Below are 24,752 nucleotides of genomic sequence, written 5' to 3'. Positions count from 1 at the left end.
CAGGTTTCAACCATATTTCGCATACTTCAGTAGTTTGGACAAAAAAAGACCGAGTTTCAACCAGCCCAGTTTAGACCGAAAAATACCGAGTTTCAACCAGTTTCGGTAGTTTTGACCAGTTTCAACCAACCCATGAGTTCAAGTTTGGGCCAGAAAATACCAGGTTTTGAACAGGTTTCATTCGAAATCTAGGCAATCCCGGTTTCAGCTAGGGCCGAAACCAGCCTCGAAACCGAGATTGAGAACCTTGGCTAAAACTTCAATTACCTATTTAGCTATAAGATGAAATATCTATCAATGAAATGACAATATTCAAGTAGGAAGAGTAAGAAAGTAAACCAGTGGGGTTTCAATGCGGATAAGAGCTTCATCTAGTTCTTCAGAAATTAGTAACTTCCATAGGACAGAGCCCAGGGCTCGGGTCTGAGCTGCACGACGGCAGCAACCATTATGTGCTGCTTTCCGCATTTGATTTCTCCATCTACCACTTCGATTGGCAGCTTCGGCAGCTTCACTGGATAACCTTTTCTTAACTTCCTGCAAGATATTAACCTTAGTTAGCAGTTGAATCCTTCACAAATAAACAGTCCCCAAGTTGCAATGTAGTTTTTATAACCACCACCTACAACTAAAGAATAATTAGAAGATTCATTTACATGGTAATAAAATGACTTCAAGTTTAAAACTCCAGTAATGTGATGCCCAGAATTACCTTCTCAAGATTCGGATTGGAACTTCTTTCCTCATCAGGCCAAAGGATCCATGTTATGAGGCACATGTCAATTCCATCTTCTACATAAATTGGGGACAGCAAAAAATATGAGTTGTCTATCAGTTCAATATCCATATCCTTCTGTACAAAGCTTAGACCACCAAACCTCTGAATGGAAATACCAGGATATTTTAGCACCTGAATCTGAACCTTCAGATTCCAACCAATTTTTCTGACATGGCTTCTTCCCATAATCCTTGTCATCCTATTCCATCTATGTTTAGCTGTCTCCCACCGATGATTTGCAGCTACAACATTATGTGCATTCCTGGATACATCATTTTCCCCATTTGAACTTAGCTTGTCAGACCCCATGAGATCCTTTGAAATGTTGATATAGTACACACGAGAATTTTCCCAACAGATTGCCATGCCATGAATCTCAAACGGCACAATGGAGTTCAGTCCAGATCGTTTTGTGAAGTGAATATCAAAATAGAATTCTTTGATTGTATCCAAGAGATCCAAGAAACCATCAAATCCACCAGGAGAATTACTTGCACTAGTAGGGCCCTTGTCAGAAACGTTGTCAGTAGTGTAATGGCATGCATTCCCTCCTTGCTTGTAGCTATCATGCTGTTCATTATCAAGATACCCTCCTAGTATTCTATTACTATTCCCAATGTTCCCTAAGAGAGTAGAATTGGGTTCATCTGGTTCTTTTCCACAATTAATACTTGATCTCACCTCATTACCAAGAGCTAGAGCAAATCCTTCATGCAGTACTTCAAGGTTTCCAGCACCAGAACAACGTTGCATTCCAACTGTCAAGCCAACTTCCATTGAAGTACCTGAGCTCAAATCTGATACCCTTTTTAACTCCTTTCCTTCAGTCTTTGCAAAAACACTATCAAATTTCTCCTTTCCCTTTTCTGCAGCTTGTTCAGTGGAATTATCCTTGATTGCTTGTCCACCGGCTAAGCTGCTATTAGTGTCATCACCAGATGAGACCATCTCACCTTCTCGCACAACAAGACTCCCTGTGGTTGCTGATATTATTGGTTGAGAAAACTGAGGAACATTGAGCCCAAGAGATCTAAAAGCTGAAAAAGCAGCTATTCTTGCCTCTTCAGCTTTTTCAAGAACAATTTTGCGAGCCCCATTTTTTATTTTCCTGGCTACTCCCATCTGTATACGTCGCTCTGCTGAACCTTCCAATCATTTTGCAGTCAAATTGCCAAAATTAGAGGATAGAATCTTAAACAGAGAATGGAATGCAAAAAAAAAAAAGAAAAAGAAAAAAGAGACCAAGACAGAAACCTAAATTAAAAAGAAAATGAAACATGAGAATGTACTTAATCTGGAAGTAGGAATTACAAAAAATAAATGGATAGTTGTTCTGTGATTGATTATAGTCAACCAACAACAAGATTATGCATGTAATTATGGCCACACAGAGAGACACAAAGTACTGAAGCAGGATTTATGCCATACTATTATGTAAATGTCAATGTTGCATGCCTTTGCTACCTCTTGCATAATCCTATATGCCATGTGCATCCTTAGAATATGGAAATCTGTAAACTACCAAGCTCGTATAATGGACAAAGTACCATGCATACACGAGTTACATTATCTTATTTTCCTATTCATTCAGCCTTTTTTCCTTCTAAGCTTTATGAATACCCAGAATAGAATACATTAGAATCCATTAAGTTAGAAGCACACTACAGAAGAAAGAAACAAAATGAGAAATGTTTTTCACCTTAGAAAATGGGTAATGTTAGGCTCACAGGAGCATGCTTGTGTGATATATTGAACACAAAACAGTTTATGTAGTAATTAGATATACCACAAAAGAAGGAGGCTAGACCTGAACTAAACATCTTTTCAAAACTGGAAACAAAATAATGGGCCTAGTGCTAGATCAGCTCTTAAGCCAAGAGCTGCATGTTATTTTTTCAGAAATTTCTTTTTAAATTAAACATTCCAACTAAAGGAACTCAAAAATGTCATGGCAATTCAGAAAAGAGAAGGCAATATAAAATCAATAGATTATGCATTTATGTACAATCAAAATCATGAAACTAGGAGAACATGGGATAAAACAGTCATGATCTGTAGTATCATGTTTCACCTTCTGCAGCCCAAGTTGAAGATTCAAAAAGAGCTTTGGCAATTTCAGGAAGGGATGCTTCTGCAATGGCTTGTGGTGTACGTAGCCCAGCTTTATAGAGTGCTCTAGCTCGAGAACCCTAAAATACATGTAAAATGCATGAAATGAATGATCAGCTATTGACTTAATCAATTACAAAAAGCAGCAGAAATAGTGTCAATTAACCATTCATTAAATATGGCTAACGAAATTTTACAAGAAAACCCACTCACCTTTACATAGGGGATTGTAGTAAGTTCAACAATCTCTGCTCTGACTCCAAAAGAGACACGATTCTGGAACTTGGCTACCAAGCCTTCCAGATCATGCCAGCCGAGCCTTTCACAAAATGAAGAAACCATTGAAGCAAACCTGCCAGCATTTTCTTGTAATGCTTGAACCATGCCCCTAGCCACTTTGAAGGCTTCACAAACATCAGCTACGGGTGTCTCCTACATGTGAGCATAAATATGTAGCATGACTTTTCCAAGGACAAAATAAAAATAAAAACAAGGAGAGAAATATTGATTATCAAGCAAAGAGTGTCGGATCATATAAAGTGAGGAATCTTGCCAGAAATGCAATCCGTAATCTATATCTATAATGTGGAAGTCGATACATTAAAAATTGTATCTCTATGCAGCAGAAATCAAATGCATAATGTTTTAAAAGATTCTAGTTTGCCTATTTCAGCATTTGGCTGATAATAGAAGATAAACCAAGAATATTTATCCCCCTTATAAGATGAGGAAGTCACCTGCACGAGTCTTGACAAGATAAGCGCAACATAGAAGCGTTTACAAACGCGAAGCATTTGCTCATCTGAAAGCATACTATTGTTACAAGAAATAACTCCGCTTCGAGCTCCGTTGTGTATCCCTTTCTTATCTCTTGATTTCTTTGAGGCATAAATTGGAGCACCATGGGCCATACGCATCAGAAAAGGCTCTACTACTCCAACTCGATTTCCAACAGACTGCATCCCATATAAATTTTTCAGAAACTGAAAGTGCTTTATAAGTGATAAAAATATGGGAGAAGGATTCATACGACACCAGAGTGTAGTTATGCACCAATAGGGGGGGAGGGTGAAAAATCGTCCAATAAGGGTGCATTTATTGAGGAGAGAGTGTGTGGGGTCCATGGGTGGGATGTGAGAGGGCATGCACAAGAATCTGCACTCTGCCGCCATGCTCTTCCCTTTCCTTAAAAATATATAGAAAGATTAAGGACCCAAGTTTTTATATGGACAATGCAGCAAGAGAAGCCTGCATTGACAGCCTCATGCACAGGCCCACAACCCACTCATTACACCACACATCTTTATCTTTTCATGTACCAACTCTTAGCGCATTAATGCTTTGCCACAAGGAGTGCTGTTGCGTGCCAGTAAACTACAGAAAGCATTTTTGTATTCCATTTGTCACTCAAGATAAGCAGAAAGACAAACATTCTGAATACTCATCTATGGCTCTATGCCAGCTTTCATTAGCACATCTCCCATGCAAAAAATTTTACAGGAAGCGAACAAAATCAATAGAACCATCTACAGTCAAAGCTGCCACATGCTTCTCTCTCATTAGGAATCAACAGCTGCATTTGAACTATGCTACAACAATAAACTGAAAATTCCTACTATTACATCTAGCATACAAACAAGAGCAAGACATAAAATGACATTCATCATAACAGATTGTATATATAATATCAGCATTGTGAAAATACCATATGACAATGTTGGAATCATAGCACTAAATCTCACCAAAATCTCGGCAATTTTGGTCTCCCCAAAATGAAACGCAAGGTCGAAACAAAAAAATACAAAATCTCAGTCAAAATTTCGGCGATATGTCGAAATTTCAACTGTTTGTAGCATCTCGCCAAAATTTCGTCGAGATGTTACAACTCAGGTTAAAAAAGTGCCAGGTCGCATGACTCTCGGTCGAAATTTCGACCGAGAGCTCTCTGGTGAGTTCCATTTTGCTCTTGGGTGCTGTTTTGTGTTGTACATGCTGCCAACAGCGTCATATCACAGTGGCTGAGTGAGTAGTTCTTCATAGTGTGGTGACTCATATCCTAGGATAGTTTGCCTTCAGTATGTCGATGAGACAATTTGCATAGCAGCTGTGGAGGACTATACTCATTGACTCTATGTTTGCATGATTTACTTGTTTAACTTGCTTATTATGTCTTCTAGTTGATGCAGCACCAAGTAGGAAGAAGAAGAAGTCCTGACACTAGGGCTAAGTTAGGGAGCCATAGCTTAGGTTTACATTCTAGTATTTCCATTCCATAGTTTATTTTCTGTTAGTTAAATTGAACCGGTTTAAATTGGTTGCATCCAATTGGTTCAATTGGGTCAATTTAAGTTATTTAGCTAAATGTCTTTAAATTTAAGTTATTAGGGGTAGATTGGTCATTTACTGCTTTAAGTTATTAGTTTTAATTTTAATTCCTTCCCTTCCATGATTTATCAAGGGAGAGGTTAGTTTGTACTAGGATTTGGCCATTGGCCCTCTATTATATAATTAGAAAACGTGGGAGGCTCCCCCACAATTTATTTGAATTAAAACAAATCGGGCTTTGCCTGTTGGCTGCCATTGTTGCTGCTCCTTGCTCCTTTGTGTGCATCCTTGTGGGTCTCAAGGTGGAAAGGGACTGGTGAAATCCAATTGACTCCTTACGCCGTGACGGCTGGGAGGATCTTCTTCAGCTAGAAGGTGGTTCTATCCTTCTATCACATAGTTGCTGCCTCCATTGAAGACCTGCTCAATCTAGTAAGTTAATTATCAATTACAGTCATTCCCTTCTTCTCCTAGCCCTCTACGGCCCCATCCCATCATTCCTTTTATTTTATTTTATTTGGATTCCCTTAAACCCTAACTCATCTAGAACCTGTCCAGCCTTCATCCTTCATCAGTTTTCATCCAAAATTTAACCATAGATCCCTTACTGCCCTCCCTCCACTTGACCTAACCTGCAGCCTCAACTGTCCATCAAAAACCCTAATCCCCTCACTCACATAAAACCCAAAAAACACTAAAATTCAGAAACCATACTTCTAGCCATCCATTCCCCCTCAAACTTCAGTCGAGCCTTCCCCTCACTGTTTGGGAAACTCGATCCCAAGTCCAGCCCCAAAATGCAATTCTAAACCCTAATTTCAACCTAGATTCTAAAACCCAAAACCCTAACCCTAGAATTTCAGAATTTTAATTTTTTGTTTAAATCTATTTAAAACCTATACCATTAGCTTCATCTAGACCTGCTCATCATTTTCATATATCACATTCACTCATTCCCCTTACCTAACCCTAATTTTGAGTCAAATCAGCCTACTTTGCCCCAATCGGATGGTCAATTCAGAACCATTGTACCCCTGCCCTCTAGTAGGACTGCCTCCTATTTAGAGCTACATTAACTTGGTATCAGAGCCATGGATCAACATGGTAATCAAGTATTGAACCCACCTACAGATCCAATGGCTGCTATGTTAGAGCTGTTTCAGAAATTGTCTTCTGAACAGAGGGCTGCAACTGAACCCCAAAGGCTGTTGCCGATGCCATCATGGCTAGGGTGCAACGATTGGAAGAACAAAGAGTTCCCCTTGATAGAGACAGCAACTTACCCATCGGTGAAGACAGGTCTCAACTCAATTCAGTGGTACAGAGGCTGCCTGACAGAGATGAGAATACCAGAGATGATTACAAAGATCACAGAGATGGGTACAAAGTTCACAGAGATGAACCCAGAGATTACAGAGACAGACTCAGAGATGACAGAGATGACAGAGATCATCAGGACAAAACCAGAGGTACCCGTGAGCCTTCCCGGGAATACAGAGATTGATACAGAGGTGTTACAGAGATAGAGACAGAGACAGAGCAGACCGGGACAGAAATAGAGGTCGCCAACCTACTTTTGAGGAGTACATGAGATCCTACTTCGCTGGAGACCAGGGCCCTAATCGGCACTACACTGACAACCAGAAGGTGATGCTTGAGTTGAATGAATTCGATGGTGATCCTGACCCTTAGGTATTTTATGATTGGATTGCTGCCCTGGATAACTATTTTGATTGGTATGATCTATCTGAAGAGAGGACAATGAAGCTAGTCCGTACCAAACTAGTTGGACCAGCACGTGAGTGGTGGAGGACCACTGGAAGAGAGATGGACTTTGATGGTACTGGACCCCGCACTTGGGAAGACATGAAATACGACCTGAGTAAGAAATATTTGCCAAGGGACTTTAGGTCTCAGTTATAGGATCAATTCAACTCCCTCCGCCAAGGGACCATGACTGTATCTGAGTACATGGAAATTCTGTTGGCAGAACCGTGGGTTAGAAAGAGAGAATGAGAGAAAATAATGTGTTGTATTCATTGATAGGTAAGCCCCTCTATTTATAATAGAGGGGAAATTACAAAGAGACTAAACTAGGCGATGTGGGACTAAAACCCACATAGCCCTCTTACACTTAATAACATAAGAAGAATAAAACTATCCCAAAAAGACCAGAATACCCCCACGGTATTCTGGATTACATATTCCAATACTCCCCCTCAAGCTGGATTATACAAATAAGCAAAGAAAGAAGATCCAGCTTGAACTAAAGAAAAAAAAAACTCCTAATAATGCTAACACTCCCCCTCAAGTTGGCGCATACAATGTACTAATGCCCAACTTGAACAAAAAAAGGGAAAAAAACCAAGTTGTAGCAGAATCCAGCTTGACAGATGAATGCAGCTCCCAAATAAACCTTCAAGAACTTGGAAAAAAATACGTCTTCAAAACCTGGGCAGACTTGAGCAGCAAACTTTCACCAATCTTTAACAGTTGTTCAGTGATGAATCTCTGACTGATAATCTTGAAGATAAGCAACTAGGGCAGCAAGCAGATGAATCAAGCAGCAGAAAAGATCAAGCAGCGGAAAAAATCAACCCAACTGTAGAACCTCATATAGGCAGGCAATAACCAAACATCTTCAATACTTTAATACTTCAATCTCCCCCTTACGGCAAACTCAACCCAATAACAAAGTAGATACCCATTGGCAATGGTGAAAACTCTGATCTTCTATGTTATGCACCAAGTGTTCCTCCAAGTTATGCTTCTACAATGTCTGCAGGTGTACTGTACATAATCCCCCCCTCACGTGTAGTACACGTGGACATAATAGAGATGATGTAAGAGATAGGGCAAAAACATAATATTCCAGAATTTTCCAAGAGGTGCTAAGGGTAATGGAAAAGGAAGAAATGGCAAATTAGAGAATACCATTAACTTCCAAAGGGGTTATGGGTATATGCCAAAGGTATGTTTTGGGAGGTGGTGAAGTGAAAAGAGCAATGGGATAATGAACCATGGACAAAAATAATGCAACACAGTAATCTTCAACCCTTTTCAATCGATCAAACTAATTCCAAAACACCAATCTCCAATGATCAGATCTGAATTATAAAAAAACAGGTCTGATTTTTAGGAGGAGAAGACACCATTTTTCAAAAACTTGATCGATCTTCACACAAGGAAGAACCCATGTGCAAAATTCCAAACTATAAACTCCCACTTGTTAAATAGAATTGACGAAGATATCTAGACAGCAATGGATGTAAGAAGCTTCAACAAAAAACTTGGATCAGATCTGAATTAGTGAATAAGGCTAGGATCAAGCTCTCAAAGTAAGCCGGATATGAACCAAAAAACCTTCACATAACTGAATAGGTTCGTAGTTGCAACCAATAACCTTGGAACACACTGTTGTAACCCCAAATAAGCTGATCTCCAGGGTAGTAGATTCGAGTCTTCAATAATGAAAGAAATTCAATCTCCAATAGTAGGATACTCAGTCTCAATAATAGGGAAGCAGTAGTCCACATAAAGGTAGCAGTAACATGTCAACCAGTCATGCTTACAGAAGCCAATCAATAGAACCAGCAAGGTAGGTAGTAAAGCTCAATAGAACCAGCAAATATAAGATAATCACTCAGTAGATCCAATAGATAGTAGAAGCAGCTAGCCACATAAGAACAAGGAAAATAGGTTGATAATTGGAAAATCGAGCCATAAGAATGAACCTGAATTTTTTCCAAAAATAACTGATGAATAATGCTGAAATATGGGTTGAATACTCCTCTGATATGTATAAGACTCTCCTCAAAATATGAGCTTGATAGGAAAACCCTAACCCTAAAATCGATTGTTGTCAGGGTTTTAGAAAACCCTGAAATTAAGATCGATTTAGGGAAAGGGGGCTGTAATTGCTGATGTAGACATGTAATAGATGCTGACCAAGGCTGCTAGAATGGAACCTCCTAGGTGAACAATCAATCTCTAGTAAGAGTGAGACCTAATCTTCAAAAGGGAGAGACTCCAAAAAATCGCAGAAGTAGAGCAGGGCAGCATTACAACACCACACCAGCATAAAGGACCTTCTTCAAGCCTTGAACTGATGAAGGAGAGTTCTCTTTTAATGTTAGAACCACCTCCAAAGCACTCGAACAGCAGCAAACATCCCTAGCCCAAATCGATTTCTATCAGGGTTTTGGAAAACCCTGAAAAGAAGAGATCGATTGGGGTAGGGGTCTTTAAAAAACTTGGATAGGTGCAATATTGAGGTCGATTGGTCCTTGAAGTGGGAGTAATCAGCCCTCCAAAAATTAACAAAAACTGAAACCTGAAAGTCAGGGTTTTTGGCAGGTAACCAAATTAGCAGGTTATGGAATTTTTGCTGTAGAAACAAATCCAGCCATCAGAAAGGGTCCAAACTTAGGTCGAGTAGGGTTTGTAGTAATAGGGAATCACCCCCAAAAGGTCAGCTGCATCTGAAAAAGGAAACACCAAAATCGATTGGAGTCAGGGTTTTGAAAAACCCTGATTCAAAACCCTGACAAGTTGAGATCGATTAGGGTATGGTGGCTGGAATTAATTAAAGCTTAGAGAAAAAGGAAATAGGGAATGACGATAATGGAATAGGGTAGAAAGGGGCTGGAGAAGGGTGCATAGGGAGCTCCAATGTAAGAGGAAGTCGATCTCCAAAAAATTCTGGAAAACCCCAAATCGCAAAGATGATTCCAGCAGTATTTTACTATAAAAAAGTGGATAGAATGGAGGAGGGCAGCAACTAACTCATTGGTCAAGGATTTTACCTCATTAGTGCTGCCCCCTTACAAGGAGAAGAAGAAAACCAGAGAAAGAGAAGCCAAGAGAGAGAGAGAAGAAGGAGAGGTCGATTGGAGAGATGAAGTAGGGTTTTTTCTCTTTTTCTAACCGAGATCAGACCAGCTCTGATACCATGTTGGCAGAATTGTGGGTTAGAAAGAGAGAATGAGAGAAAATAATGTGTTGTATTCATTGATAGGTAAGCCCCTCTATTTATAATAGAGGAGAAATTACAAAGAGACTAAACTAGGCGATGTGGGACTAAAACCCACATAGCCCTCTTACACTTAATAACATAAGAAGAATAAAACTACCCCAAAAAGACCAGAATACCCCCACGGTATTCTGGATTACATATTCCAACAAATTTGATGCCCATTCTTCTCGCACTGGCATTAGGGAGGAGGGCATCCAGATGCTTTCCCGGTTCAGGTTGGGTTTGACAAATGAGATCAACAGGGCAATTGGGGTAGTTGAAGTTACAGACATTCGAGATTGCTTTGAGAAGGCCTTGAAAGAAGAGGAGCTACTAGCTTCAAGCAAATAGTCGGGTTCTACTTCCAAGCCAGCCTACATCAACACTAGCACCTTATGACAGGGTCCTTCTATAGGCAACACCTCTCGCCCTGCTGTTCCCCCACATGTTGATGATAAGGGCAAAGCTCCTATGGAACTAAAATGACCCTTTCACTTGTTACTACTATCAAGACAAGGGGCATATTGCTAGAGAATGCCCACACAAGAAGAAGTCCATCAACGTGGCTGAGAAAGGAGCCCACGATGATGATGAAGAAAAGGGTTTTGATGCTTATCCTGTTGATAATGATGAAGATGCGACTACTTATTTTGAAGACGAAGGTAATGATCCAAGAGGCGTTCATGTGATGCTTCAAGAGACTGTTGTCCAACCAGAATTCCAGCCTTCTCCATCCGTCAAAGAGTTGTTGTCCACCTACAAGCTTGAGCCATCTGCTGAGGATGATCTTAAGAGACTTGATCCTGATTTGAATGACTATTCTATAATTCCCAACCATTCATCGGAGATGAATGCTTTTAAGTCGGGGAGAGTTGATGCAGCATCAAGTAGGAAGAAGAAGAAGTCATGACATTAGGGCTTAGTTAGGGAGTTATGGCTTAGGTTTACATTCTAGTATTTCCATTCCATACTTAGTTTATCTTCTGTTAGTTAAATTGAACCAGTTTAAATTGGTTGCATCCAATTGGTTCAATTGGGTCAATTTAAGTTATTTAGCTAAATGTCTTTAAATTTAAGTTATTAGGGGTAGATAGGTCATTTTACTGCTTTAAGTTATTAGCTTTAATTTTAATTCCTTCCCCTCCACGATTTATCAAGGGAGAGGTTATTTTGTACTAAGATTTGGCCATTGGCCCTCTATTATAAAATTAGAAAACGTGGAGCCTCTCCCACAGTTTATTTGAATTAAAAAAAAATCGAGCTTTGCTTGTTGGCTGACATTGTTGCTGCTCCTTGCTCCTTTGTGAGTGTGCATCCTTGTGGATCTCAAGGTGGAAAAGGATTGGTGGAATCCAATTGATTCCTTATGCCGTGACGGCTGGGAGGATCTTCTTCAGCTGGAAGGTGGTTTTATCCTTCTATCACATAGTTGCTGCCTCCATTGAAGACCTGCTCAATCTAGTAAGTTAATTATCAATTACAGTCATTCCCTTCTTCTCCTAATCCTCTACGGCCCATCCCATCATTCCTTTTATTTTATTTTATTTGAATTCCCTTAAACCCTAACTCATCTAGAACCTGTCCAGCCTTCATCCTTCATCAGTTTTCATCCAAAATTTAAGCACAGATCCCTTACTGCCCTCACTCCACTCGACCTAACCTGCAGCCTCAACTGTCCATCAAAAACCCTAATCCCCTCACTCACATAAAACCCAAAAAACCCTAAAATTCAGAAACCATATTTCCAGCTATCCATTCCCCTTCAAACTTCAATCGAGCCTTCCCCTCACTGTTTGGGAAACTCGATCCCAAGTCCAGCCCCAAAATACCACTCTAAACCCTAATTTCAACCTAGATTCTAAAACCCAAAACCCTAACCCTAGAATTTCAGAATTTTAATTTTTTGTTTAAACCTATTTAAAACCTATACCATTAGCTTCCTTTAGACCTGTCCATCATTATCATATATCACATTCACTCATTCCCCTTACCTAACCCTAATTTTGAGTCAAATCAGCCTACTTTGCCCCAATCGGATGGTCAATTTCAGAACCGTTGTACACCTGGCCTCAAGTAGGACTGCCTCCTATTTAGAGCTACATTACTAGTATTTAGACAATGTGTAAGTATACATTAGGATTCGACTGTATACTGCCAATCAAGGGTGCAAATCCAAAACACCACTTTAGGTGACTGTTTTTGCAATATGAACATTTACATATGTTTATATAGCCTAAAACAGAGTTTCAATGAAGTATCAGGCCATAATTTGTCCTAAAACCCACCGAATGGCCAACTGAAACTTCGCGTAAAAAAGGACAAGATTTCGGCGAAATCTCGGTAACTTGGAAATTTCAGCCAGGTAGAAATGGCCTACTGAAACGAGATTTTAAACTATGGTTGGAATACAAGTATATCATTTATCAAATATTATAACCTATCACACATTCTCAAATGGTATCTCTCCAAATCAATACACAACATTAAGTTTAGAAACTTATCAATATGCTAAGATACCATAATTTGAGACAGGAGAAACTTGAAAAGCAAATTTTTTTTACTTTATTTTTTCAAGCAAAAATATCTTCTCCCAACCATTTTCTCACCCGAAAAAGAACAAAAAGAAAACCATAAACTTCAAAAAGTGAACAGAGGAACCAAATGCCAAAGCAAGAGCTTCGTCTTTCATCAAAAGAACTCTCCCAAGGACCCCAACAATTTTCTAATTTCTACAAAATAATAATAAACACCAACATGATTAAAGAATCAAAAGAAATAAAAAAAATTTGAGCTTCAATTTCCCCCTAGCTTTTATTTATCACGCAAAGAGAACTTCTCAACCATTTCACCACAAAAGCACAGAACAAAATGATATCCTTGGGAAAAATCAAAAAATGAAAGCAATCCATAAGAAGTATAATTACAATGAAATGTTACATCTAGATTGTTAACTATTTCATATATAGACAAATAGCAATCAACTAATCAATCTAATGTACAGTTACTGCAACTAGGATAGGAAAAGCTAGTATAGACAATTGAGTTGCAATCACGAAAAACTAATCCTTGCATGTGAAGCAAATTTACCTGGTCAAGAGGAGACACTTCCATGAACCTTTCATAATACAGTTCCCAATCTGGTTCAACATCAACATTAATGGGTGTGACCAAGTAAACCAGATGTAAATCAGATGCAAGCACAAACCCTTCCCTTGCCCTCGCAAGATCATCAAGCACAACCTATATTAGGAAAGAAAAAAAAAAGTATAAATTAGGAAAAGTATGGATGACAAAACACAAAAACGTCTTGACAAATTAAGAAATTAAAGAGAAGAGAATGCTGAAACTATTAAGATAAAATAAGCAGTGCAAGATTTTACAAGTGATTCTTCAGGGTTTAGAGAACTGCCAAAAGATGCACGTCCAAGCGGTGTGGTGCTGTACAACTTAGTCTCTTCATTCCATTCAAGAAATTTCCTATGGCATAGCCAGCGAAGAGAATCTTGAGCCGATTTCACAACATCTTGAAATGGTTTTGTTGAATTGAGTAGAGTGCATCTAACATATCGATGAATATCACTAGCTGTTTGAACAATCCCACCAGCAACAACCTCCAAGATCGCATGAGTCATTCCATTCTTATCTTCTGCCAGGCAAGATTGCAGTGGGGGACAGCAGTCATTAAGAATGGTTGAGATTCTTTTTACCTCTTCGGCTTTGCAAATTAATATCTAATTTACATGAAAAGACAGAAAAAGGAAATCATCAGCCTATATGCACAAATTAAGGGCAATTCTAAAACAAGGTCTTTAAATAAAAGAATAACAAACAATTCAGAACATCTAATTTAATTTTAAAAAGTATTATATAACTACTTGCCATCTGCACACTGTTACAAAAACAATAAGCATAAAGCAGAGACATACACTTTCCCCTTTTGTATCTATTCCCGTACGACCAGCACGACCAGCCATCTGCTTGTACCTCGTCCCATCAATGAAATCACGACCAATTCTGGGTTGTCTAAATATAACCCTCCTAGCAGGCAGGTTGACTCCAGCCGCTAAAGTAGATGTAGCAGTCAAGACACGTACAAGCCCTCTACGATAGCAAGTTTCAACAATTTCCCTTTCCTCAACCTGTTTCAAAAATTAGCATAATATCTATCATTACCATAGAAAGGAGATTATGAATAATTCCAAATGCATATTAGGTTATTAATCTGGTCTCTCAAGATAAACAGAGAAGTGCAAAATCAATGATGACAACATTAGCAACAAGATAAAGTAAGAAGAAAACATCTGCATTATATCAGGGAGAAAGTCAACTAGTCAAAGGAACATATGGGGCTGTGAAGATTTAAATGATAAAACCCTACTGTAAGTCCAGCATGGTGATAGGCAACACCAGTGGGCAGAGTTTCTTCTAATACAGGATCCAGTCCAGCAGGACATCTTCGCAGGGCATCAATAGCTGAAGCAATATCAATGAATGCATTTTGATCGTCAAGCTTGCTGCAAGAAAATTTCTTGAGGAACTTGGAAACATGTCTTGCAGTTGATTCACATCCTTTTCTACTAGAACAAAATAAAAGCACCGAATGACCCTCTTGAACAACCTGTATCAAGGCAAATTTCAGAAGTCAAAGTTTATCATAAAATAATATGCACTCTTAAATTAAATTTGTAAAATAAAAGAATGTGAAATTAGAGGTGGTCCATACCTCATTGCACAATTCCACAATATGGTCTGGGTCTTTCCCACCAAGATCAGCATTTTTAGGAATCGTCCGTACAATGTTCATTTTTCTGTCAAAAATGGCATTTCCAACTTTTATATACTCTTCCAAAGGAACAGGTCGGAAATCCGTCTCATATAGTGCTGCCTAGATATACCATTTCTTAATTAGTAAACATAAGGTGGCCACTGTTTCAATTATGTAGCAAGACCTGGTCTCCAGGATTTGTTAAAAGACAAAAAAAAGCCAGGACAAGAAACAAGTCCTACAAAAATTAGACTAAGGATTTCAAACAAAGATCCCAACAAGGATTTCAAATCTAGTTTGTACAAAGTGATACCAAATAGAGAGAAGAAAACTGCAAAAATTCAAATCAAAGGGCAAGAATATCATATATGCATAATCCTTCACAATAGAAATCAGAGATAAATTCGGTACTAACAAAGATCCTTTTTACACTATTCTCAGGACAACAGACATATATGCTCTATAGTGCACTTTAAATTACAATGGTCAAAACCTATTTAAGTTGAATACAGAACATAGTTATAAGACCTTGACTGTCCCAACCAGTCAACCTCTTACCAGTAACTGAAAGAAGCTGGGATTCACCATTTGTGAAAATCCCAGAAAAACCCCATATAACCATGTCAGGTTTTGTCTGATCCACTAAACCCAGTAAACAAGCCACTTGGGGTAATTGATGTTAGTTTCTCTCACATAATTTTTTACAGTGTCATAATTGCCTTGTTTGATCCAGCTGTTACACCATTCAACTAAGAACATGAAAAAGCTATGTAAATTATATTGAAACAAAAAAAGCAAGTGCTAGAACTAGTGCTTCATAATAAAAATAAATAACACTAAAGAGAAGCTAAAGGTGGAAAGAAGGATGAGTGATGCAGATAAAACATAGAATTGGGATTATTTTAGTGAAAACAAAAGTTGGGTTAGTTATATATGTGTCTGTGGAATTCCGTGAATGCTGGCTTGATCTAAGTGATCACAGCCCAGCTTTATTTATAATACTGAAATCATATGAAGAGAATACATCTAAGCAATGTGGGACTAAAACCCATATTACAACACTCCCCCTCAAGTTGGTGCATACATATCAAACATGCCCAACTTGCTAATTATAGGAAAAAATAACTTAGGACTGATTCCTTTGGTGAGGATATCAGCCAACTGATCACTAGACTGAATAAATGGGATACAGATTATCCCTTGTTCCAACTTTTCTTTGATAAATGCCGGTCAATCTCAACATGTTTGGTACGATCATGTTGAACCGGATTGTGTGCAATGCTGATTGCGGACTTGCTATCACAGTAGAGTCGCATAGGAAGATCAGTAACCACCCCCAAATCTTGAAGCAGCCCCTTGAGCCAAAGAAGTTCACAAATACCCTGGGCCATAGCTCGGAACTCAGCTTCAGCACTAGATCGAGCTACAACAACTTGTTTTTTGCTTCTCCAAGTAGTTAGGTTTCCTCCAACAAATGTGCAATACCCGGATGTGGATTTCCTATCATCAGGACTGCCAGCCCAATCTGCATTAGTGTATGCTTCTATCAGGAGGTGGCTATGAGGAGAGAACAAGATTCCTTTTCCAGGAGATGACTTGAGGTAACGGAGAATTCTATAGGCTGCTTCCAAGTGAGAAGAGTGAGGATCATGCATGTATTGACTGACAAGACTTACAGCAAATGTGATATCCGGCCGAGTATGTGAGAGGTAGATCAATTGACCAACTAACCTCTGATAACTGCCCTTGTCCACCGGGTCGCCGTCCTTACTCTTCAAATGTGTGTTGGACTCCAGGGGGTATCTGCTGGTTTACACCCAAGCATCCTTGTCTCTTGTAGCAAATCTAAGGTATATTTCCTTTGAGAGAGAGATATGCCTTTAGCTGAATAGGCAACCTCAATCCCTAAGAAATACCTTAATCTACCCAATTCCTTGACTTCAAACTTGGTGCTCAAATAAGCCTTCAACTTCTGCATTTCTTGTGCATCACTGCATGTGATCACTATATCATCAACATAGACAATCAGCATTGTCACTTGCTGTCCTTCCTTCTTCACAAACAACGTATGATCAGCATTGCTCTGCTTGTACCCATAAGCAATCATAGCCTTATGGAACCGGCCAAACCAAGCCCTAGGTGACTGTTTCAGACCATACAGGGCCTTCTTCAGTTTACATACCTTTCCCTGAGTTTTTGAAGAAGTAAAACCAGGAGGTATCTCCATGTAGACATCTTCTTCTAGATCTCCATGCAAGAAGGCATTCTTCACATCAAGTTGCTGGAGTTCCCATCCTCGATTCGCAGCACAAGAGATAATAACCCGTACAGTATTCATCTTTGCTACAGGAACAAAGGTCTCTTGGTAGTCAATACCTTGGGTTTGAGTAAACCCTTTGGCAACAAGCCTCGCCTTGTATCTCTCCACTGAGCCATCAGCCTTGTGCTTCGCTACAAAGACCCATTTGCAACCAACAGGTCTTTTTCCAGGTGGAGGACTCACCAAATCCCAGGTCTGATTTTTTTCAAGGGCATGCATCTCTTCATTCATCGCATCCTTCCATTTCTGTTTGGCTATAGCCTCCTGCCAGTTGTTAGGGACGGAAACAGAGGATAAAGAAGCTATGAAAGTATGGAAAGCAGGAGTTAATGAGTTATATGACACAAAGTTGGAAATAGGGTGCAATGTACAACTTCTCTTTGATTTCCGAATAGCAATGGGTAAATCAAGACTGGGATCAATAGGGGGCTTACCAGAAATCTGACTAGGAGCAAGACTTGGAGTAGGAGTAGATGCCGATTGAGTAGGATCAGTGGTGGTGGTCTCTTTGTATAGAGGGCCGTCCAGAGGAAAATCAATTCCCCAAGTGTACACAATTTTTTCTTGTTGTAGCTGTCCCACTTCCTGTTCTTGACTAGTAACCCCTTCTTCGAATTCAACAAAGGTATCCTCTATAGTAGGTATTTCAATGTCTAGCGGAGCAATCAGCGGGACCTCTTCACCACTTATAATCTCCCCCTGTAGAGGTTCCGGCTGTTTAAAGTAAGCTTCAGACTCTCGGAATACTACATCCATAGTGACAAACACTTTCCTGGTAGGAGGATGATAGCATTTATACCCTTTCTGGGTAGCAGAATAACCAAGAAATATGCATCGCAGTCCCTTGGGATCAAATTTGCCGTGTACATGATGATTCCTGGCAAACACGACACAACCAAAGACTTTGGGAGACACAACAAAGGTTGATTTCCCACAGAGCACATCCAAGGGGCAGCGACCATCCAAAACACGGGAGGGAAGTCGATTGATAAGATATGTGGCTGTAAGAACAGCATCACCCCAAAAGCGAGGAGGAACAGCCATAGTGAACATAAGAGAACGAGCAACCTCCAGAAGATGGCGATTCTTGCGTTCAGCCACCCCATTTTGAGCGGGAGTGTCAACGCAAGAGGTTTGGTGAATGATCCCATGGTTGTCCAAATAAGACCGAAAGGCACCGTCCATGTACTCCTTTCCATTATCGGACCTAAGAATCTTGACCTTGGCATCGAACTGTGTCTCGACCATCTTATGAAATAAAGTGAAACAGGTAAAGACGTCACTCTTACTATGCATCAAATATACCCAAGTTGTCCGACTGAAACAATCAATGAAAGTTACAAACCACTGAAATCCAGAGCTAGACACACAACGGGCAGGGCCCCATACATCAGAATGTATCAAACCAAAAGGATGCAAGCTTCTATTGTTAGAAATGGGAAAAATGTTGCGAGTTTGCTTTGCCAAAGTACAAGCATCACAAGAAAAATTATGTTTATTACATCTCTTCACCAAACTAGGAAATAAAGTGCACAAAACACTAAACAATGGATGGCCCAAACGACGATGCCAGTTATTCAATTCAAAGAGTGCAGAATCAAAATCAGAAGATGCAGGCTGAGATGTCAAAGCTGCCCGGGAACCGTCAAGCACGTACAAACCACCAACCACCTTACCACATGCAATCGTATTGTCCGTTTCCAAGTCCTGAAATAAACAATGGGTTGGAAAAAAAGTTACTTTGCAGTTTAAATCCTTAGTTATGCTACTAATGGAAAGCAAATTAGTAGTAGACTTCGGAACATGTAACACAGAGGAAAGGGTAAGAGATGAAGAACACTGTACAGATCCCTTTCCTGAGATAGGAGAAAGAGACCCATCAGCAACTCGAACCTTACTATGACCAGATAAAGGAAAATAAGTGGAATAACAGGAGGAAGAACCGGTCATATGGTCGGTTGCCCCTGAGTCAATTACCCAAGAATCGGGTATGACCAAGGTGCAATTCCCACCAAATGAAATACCTGTGGAAGAAGGTGTAGTGGGATTAGTAGGCAGAGATAGAGCCGAGGCAGCCATGGAAGGAGATACAGATGTCGAAGAAGATGAGTCCAAACGAGTCACCATATCACGCAAATTTTGCAAATCCTCCATAACCTGTGACAGAGAATGATCAGGCTGATCCTCAGTAGTTGCCTGATAAGCATGGGAATTATTGGACCGACTAGAACCACCCCTACCACCGCCGCGAGTATCTGCAGGGCAACCATGAAGTTTCCAACATCGGTCCTTCGTATGCCATTCCTTCCCACAGTAATCGCATTTAATGGGAGGTCGATCACCAGATGACCGATTAGTGCTAGCAGAAAGGGAAGAGCCCCCACGAGCAGACTGTGACCCAGAAATAAGAGCTGATCTCTCCTGAGTAACTGGGTGAACCATGGCTGTTCGTCGACTGTCTTCAACCGAAAGGATCGCATAGGCCTGTTCAAGAGTGGGGAGAGGTTCCCGATTCAAAATATTTGATCGGATATGATCAAACTCAATATTCAGCTCTGCCAAGAAATCAAAGACTCGTAAACCATCTTCCCACTTACGATAGGCCGTGGCATCAACATCAGTGGTGGCAGTGAAGGTGCCCAAAAAATCCAACTGTTGCCACATCGTACACATGGTATTGTAATACTGAGAAAGTGTCAACTCCATCTGTTTGGTAGAATGAATTTTTTGACGGAGTTCATAGCATTGGGCAGCATTCCCGACTTGAGAATAAGTATCTTGGGCTGTCTTCCATATTTTTGCAGCTGAGTCAAGAAGAAGGTACCGCCTAGCAATGTCTTGGTCCATGGAATTAACCAAATATGACATGACCAAGAAATTAAAATTCATCCAACGATCCTGTGCAAAACCAGCCGTTGTAGGCCTGACCGTGGCGCCCGTGATGTAGCCAAACAAGCCACGGGAACCAATCGCAAATAAACAGGAGCGAGACCACATAAGATAATTGCTTCCATTTAACTTGATGGTGTTCACAGGAAACGGAATAAAATCATGTTGCGACGAACCATCAAATCCAGAAGAAGCAGAGGTGATCTCCAAAGCGTCAGGCCTGGTGGCTGGGAAAAATCGCAGAACTCAAGAAACAAGGCCTCCAAAAAATAATTAAATCATACGGAGGAAAAAAAAGGACCCTTGGCGGGAGTCAACTCACCACCAAGGGTGGAAAAAAAAAATAACGGCAAGGTGAGGGAGACCCTCTCGCTAAAAAGAAAGGAAGGCGAGAGGGGGGGGCTGGCGGTGGTGGAGGAAGGGGTGGGAAGGCCTGGCGGGAAAAATGAGGGGCCGGCGGAGGTGGCGGAGGGCTGGCGGTGGTGGCTGGCCTTAGGGCAGAAACACGAAGGAGAGGAGAGAGAGGAAAAAGAAAAAAAGGAAAAAAAATTTAATTCCCATATCCCCGGAATATTGTTGCCTCTGATGCCATGTGGAATTCCATGAATACTGGCTTGATCTAAGTGATCACAGCCCAGCTTTATTTATAATACTGAAATCATATGAAGAGAATACATCTAAGCAATGTGGGACCAAAACCCATATTACAACAGTGTCCAATGGGTTTTCTTTGTAATGGACCTCTTTAATGGGCCTAAATTATGGGTAGAAGGTAGGTATACGGGATCTACTTCATTAGGTTGTTTTTAAGTTGTTTTACTTAAGTCCAACTCCTTTACTTAGTGTAGAGGGTTTACTTTAAGTGTCTTATTTGTTTTAAGTTTCCAAATTACTATGTAAGTTAGACAAGTTCCTTACTTAGCTAGGGAATCTTTCTTTTAAATAAAAAGCTTATAGCCTATATTGGCAACCAACGATTTTTATGGATTAAACCATAGCTGTTGCCTTTTTGCTGTTGTGAAGGAGCTGCTGTGAGACTCAATGAAGAGTGAGAAACTCTTGGGATTGGAGCGATTCTGATCTAGGCCTATTGGTAGGAAATCAAAAGTCATCCCCAACTCTGTCTACTATTTTCTTCTCGCAAGTACAAATTCATCTACTGTTGTTGATGATCGCTGAACTTGAGTTTGGAGGGGTTAATCTTCAACTATTATAGCTGTTTATATTCTGTCATATTGGGGTTTTAAACGCAGCAAAGAGCCAACAACCAGAAGCTGGCGGCAGCCGGCAGCCCTGTTTTGGGCCCCAAATTGCTAAAGTTAATATTGGGTGTCATAGGAATCTAACCAGCAGATTACCCTCACCTTTTGAGGTGCCAAAGGCCCTCCAAAAAGGCCCCTTCGACAGAGTTTAGTCGGATCAGACCTGCTGATTTGTTTTTATCAGAAATCACTTGATTTTAAATTACAGGTTTCAAACTTTTGCTTTTTTGGCTGTTGTGTTCAATCTGACCGTTAGAATGTTGCTGTATTTTGGAGTTTGCCTATTCTAACAGTCTATGAACATTGGCAAAAATCTGACCTTCATCGGATAAGGTTGACTTTGACCTTAGTGTTGACCCAAATTCTGTTTTAGGATTTTCTTGAGATTCTGTTAAAAGGGGTGTGTAATCTGAATCTAGGGTTCATCCTTCCTATTCCCCACCAGTAAGTCTCAATTAGCCATGTTAGAACTCTATGGAATCAGTCTGATTTATTAACCAGATTTACATCATCACTATCATCATGATCATCATCATAGTCTTATCCGGTTATCTCTACCTATAGGGTTGACTACACATCTGGAATTGTCATTTTTTTAGATCACGTGCAAAATAACTCTCTAGAAAAAATATGGCTTCGATAAACAAGTCCAGATACCCACCAATTAGGCCACATGAACAAGTCCAGCTACCCACCAATTAAAAGAAAGATATGCAACATTTTATGTCCCTGTCCAACAAGTTTCGGTTAACACTTTTCACAACATATCATGAGGCAAAATCTAAGCACATTCATAGATGGGCTCATTCAGAAGAAGGAGCCATATGGCTCTTGTAGTATCTGGGATGGGCCACCATTGTACTTGGCACTAGGACTTCAGGTAGGACTTATCTGGCTTGATAAAGCAATTCAGGAAGACTTGGTTAGCTTACACTGAAGGGACCCTTAATAAAAAACTTTAAAAAAGGAATGCATAGGAATCAGAAGGGTGCAGCTTGATTGGGCTACCATAATGGTGCAGATACTGCAGACTATGAATTGATTCTGATGCCATAAATGGAGGTGGTTTGGGTCAGGATCAGTGGTGCGTTCCACTAACCTGTTTGGACAGATTTAGGAAACTAACCCACAGGACAGAATCGCAGTGACCCAGATTTAGAGAACAATAGGGCAGAAAAAGAGAAGATCAATAATTAAAGAACCAGCCAACTGATAAGACTAAAAACTGGTCAAAGGCTGGCCTATACCTGTTGTACTTGTGGCTAAAATATCATAAGAAACCAACAGTTAGACGGAGAGTAAAGAAGGTAGACAGAAAATAGAGACTCCAGAAAACTAGAAATTACTAACTTTTCAAAACAAGAACGAATAACTTCCAAGTTCCAGATCTGATGAACCTGCAATTCTGGACAAGTGTAGACCCAATGGAGGGGGACAACTTATCAAAATATTGAGCTTGACTCAACAGTTGGATTGGCTGAAAATTTTGATGAAAGTTTGAGATCAAAATGGGTAGAAACTGCTATTGTAAGGACTGAAACTGAAAAATAAAACTAGCAGAATATGGAGCAAGTAATAACCGAACCAAACCAATGAAATGAAAATAACAAGGGTAGATTGATCCCGCAAAGTTTAAGTTTCAGAGTACCTTGGATATTGCTATTGTGTTATACTCAAGATTTCTATCTCTATATAATGCAAGTCATGGCTGCTCTCAAAAGGCAACCATGAATTGAAAACAAATTTCTCTCTCTGAGATCTTTTGCTTATGGACTCAAGTGGCCAAAAGTGGCTCTCTTATGGTGTGCCTAGGTGGGACTCCTACGGTGGGCAACTAGTGAACCCCAGTTGCCAAGTTATCTTTCTATTATCAACAATCTATTATCGACAACTAGATATCTTCATCCATCACCACCTTCAACATTCGAACACCAATACAGCAGGCTAGCAAGAAACCTCATTCACCCTTTCTTACACCAACTCTTTTCTTTCCTCTGCATCAGCAGCCATTCCTTTCCTAACCCCCAAAACCGTGGCCCATTCCTTACCCTGTTTTCTACCAGTTCTTGATCTTGGCGTGCTAGCCTTTTAGGTCTTTACCAGGATAACAGCAATGCAAACACTATGTAAGCTGCCGATACTAAGGTAAAGATGGAAAGAAGAAAGAGGGAAGAATGGATATGACCTAGCTTCACCAACAAGGCCTGCAAGAGGCTTCACCACCTTGGGCTTTGTTAGCTATATGGCCAGAATACCCCTCCTCTTTCTTTTGTTATTTTATTTATTTCGTACATGTGGTTTAGTCCCACATTGCTAATGTACAATTGTTTCATCCTTCATTATGATTATAAATAAAGATGTGCTTGGGATGACTAACTCATCCAAGCATCGAGTTCTAAATCTGGTCCTCTTAACATGGTATCAAAGCTGGATTAGAACTCAGATTGCAATTCACGATCTCCTTCCTTCTCTAATTCTTGATCTTTCTCCCTTTCTCTTCTCTTTTCTTCTTTTCTTCTCTTCTTCCCTTTGTTTCGTTTTGTTCTTCTCTGTCCCATAGGGCAGCACTGATGAGGTGATCAATTGATCCAGCTGCTGCCCTCCTTTACCTCATCCCATGATATGAAGATTTGATCGATTGGGTGCTGCTCTCTCTTTGCTGCGAATATTAAAGACTTCAGCCTTTGTTGGACAGAAACCCTCTATACAACAAGGGATTTGTTCACTATATTGGAGCTCCAGACTTGCAGCAATTTATTATTCCAGCACCTACAGCCTCTCAAGGTCGATATTTTTTCAAGATTTCAGGGTTTTTCAAAACCCTGACAATAGTCGACATTGGGGTTTTATAAATCAGTTGATTCTGAATTTTTGAGGAGTGATTCTCCTCTGGCCTAGACTGATTCGACTGCAATTTCAGCCTCAATCCACTCACTGGTTGGGAATCTTCTCCTCTTATCGATTTCAGCACTTTCAGGGTTTTGTTCAAAACCCTGCAAAAATCGATCTCAAGGTTTCCTCTGTCTGGTATTGCTGATTTTTGGAGATATTTCTTCCTTCATTATTAGAAGGCTTTCATCATTGTTGCAGCCCTTATCGTGGAGATTTTCTTGGGTTTCTCTTCACAACAGCCCTTATCTGCGATTTGGAATTCTTCACTGTCGTCATGGGTGACTCTGTGGATTCGACTGCTACTTCTGTGGGTGATGGAAACAGCAAACCAGATTACCTTACTTTTTCCCCTAATCTAATCAAGTTGGATGGCACAAATTACCTGCTTTGGTCTAGGT

At 40.1% G+C, this 24,752-nt stretch overlaps 1 protein-coding gene across 6 annotated transcripts in view; it reads right to left on the bottom strand.

The window, feature by feature from the left end:
* The window catches only part of LOC122672610 (helicase and polymerase-containing protein TEBICHI), a 58,469-nt gene that overhangs the window by 22,258 nt on the left and 11,459 nt on the right, over nt 1-24,752 (bottom strand). For all 6 annotated transcript variants that reach the window (XR_006334439.1, XR_006334438.1, XR_006334440.1 and 3 more), the window contains exons 9-18: nt 14,950-15,111; nt 14,605-14,844; nt 14,153-14,365; nt 13,607-13,957; nt 13,314-13,466; nt 3,625-3,843; nt 3,101-3,319; nt 2,850-2,967; nt 713-1,923; nt 340-537 (exon numbers count right to left, since the gene is read on the bottom strand). Coding sequence is in view for 2 of the 6 variants with exons in the window: in XM_043870073.1 (XP_043726008.1) it covers nt 340-537; nt 713-1,923; nt 2,850-2,967; nt 3,101-3,319; nt 3,625-3,843; nt 13,314-13,466; nt 13,607-13,957; nt 14,153-14,365; nt 14,605-14,844; nt 14,950-15,111 (3,084 nt within the window). In the remaining 4 variants the exon portion in view is untranslated. The remainder of the gene's footprint in view (nt 1-339; nt 538-712; nt 1,924-2,849; nt 2,968-3,100; nt 3,320-3,624; nt 3,844-13,313; nt 13,467-13,606; nt 13,958-14,152; nt 14,366-14,604; nt 14,845-14,949; nt 15,112-24,752) is intronic.

The sequence above is a fragment of the Telopea speciosissima genome, chromosome 8, assembly GCF_018873765.1.
Source record: "Telopea speciosissima isolate NSW1024214 ecotype Mountain lineage chromosome 8, Tspe_v1, whole genome shotgun sequence".
Classification (NCBI taxonomy): domain Eukaryota; kingdom Viridiplantae; phylum Streptophyta; class Magnoliopsida; order Proteales; family Proteaceae; genus Telopea; species Telopea speciosissima.
This window is presented reverse-complemented; position numbering and strand designations above follow the sequence as displayed.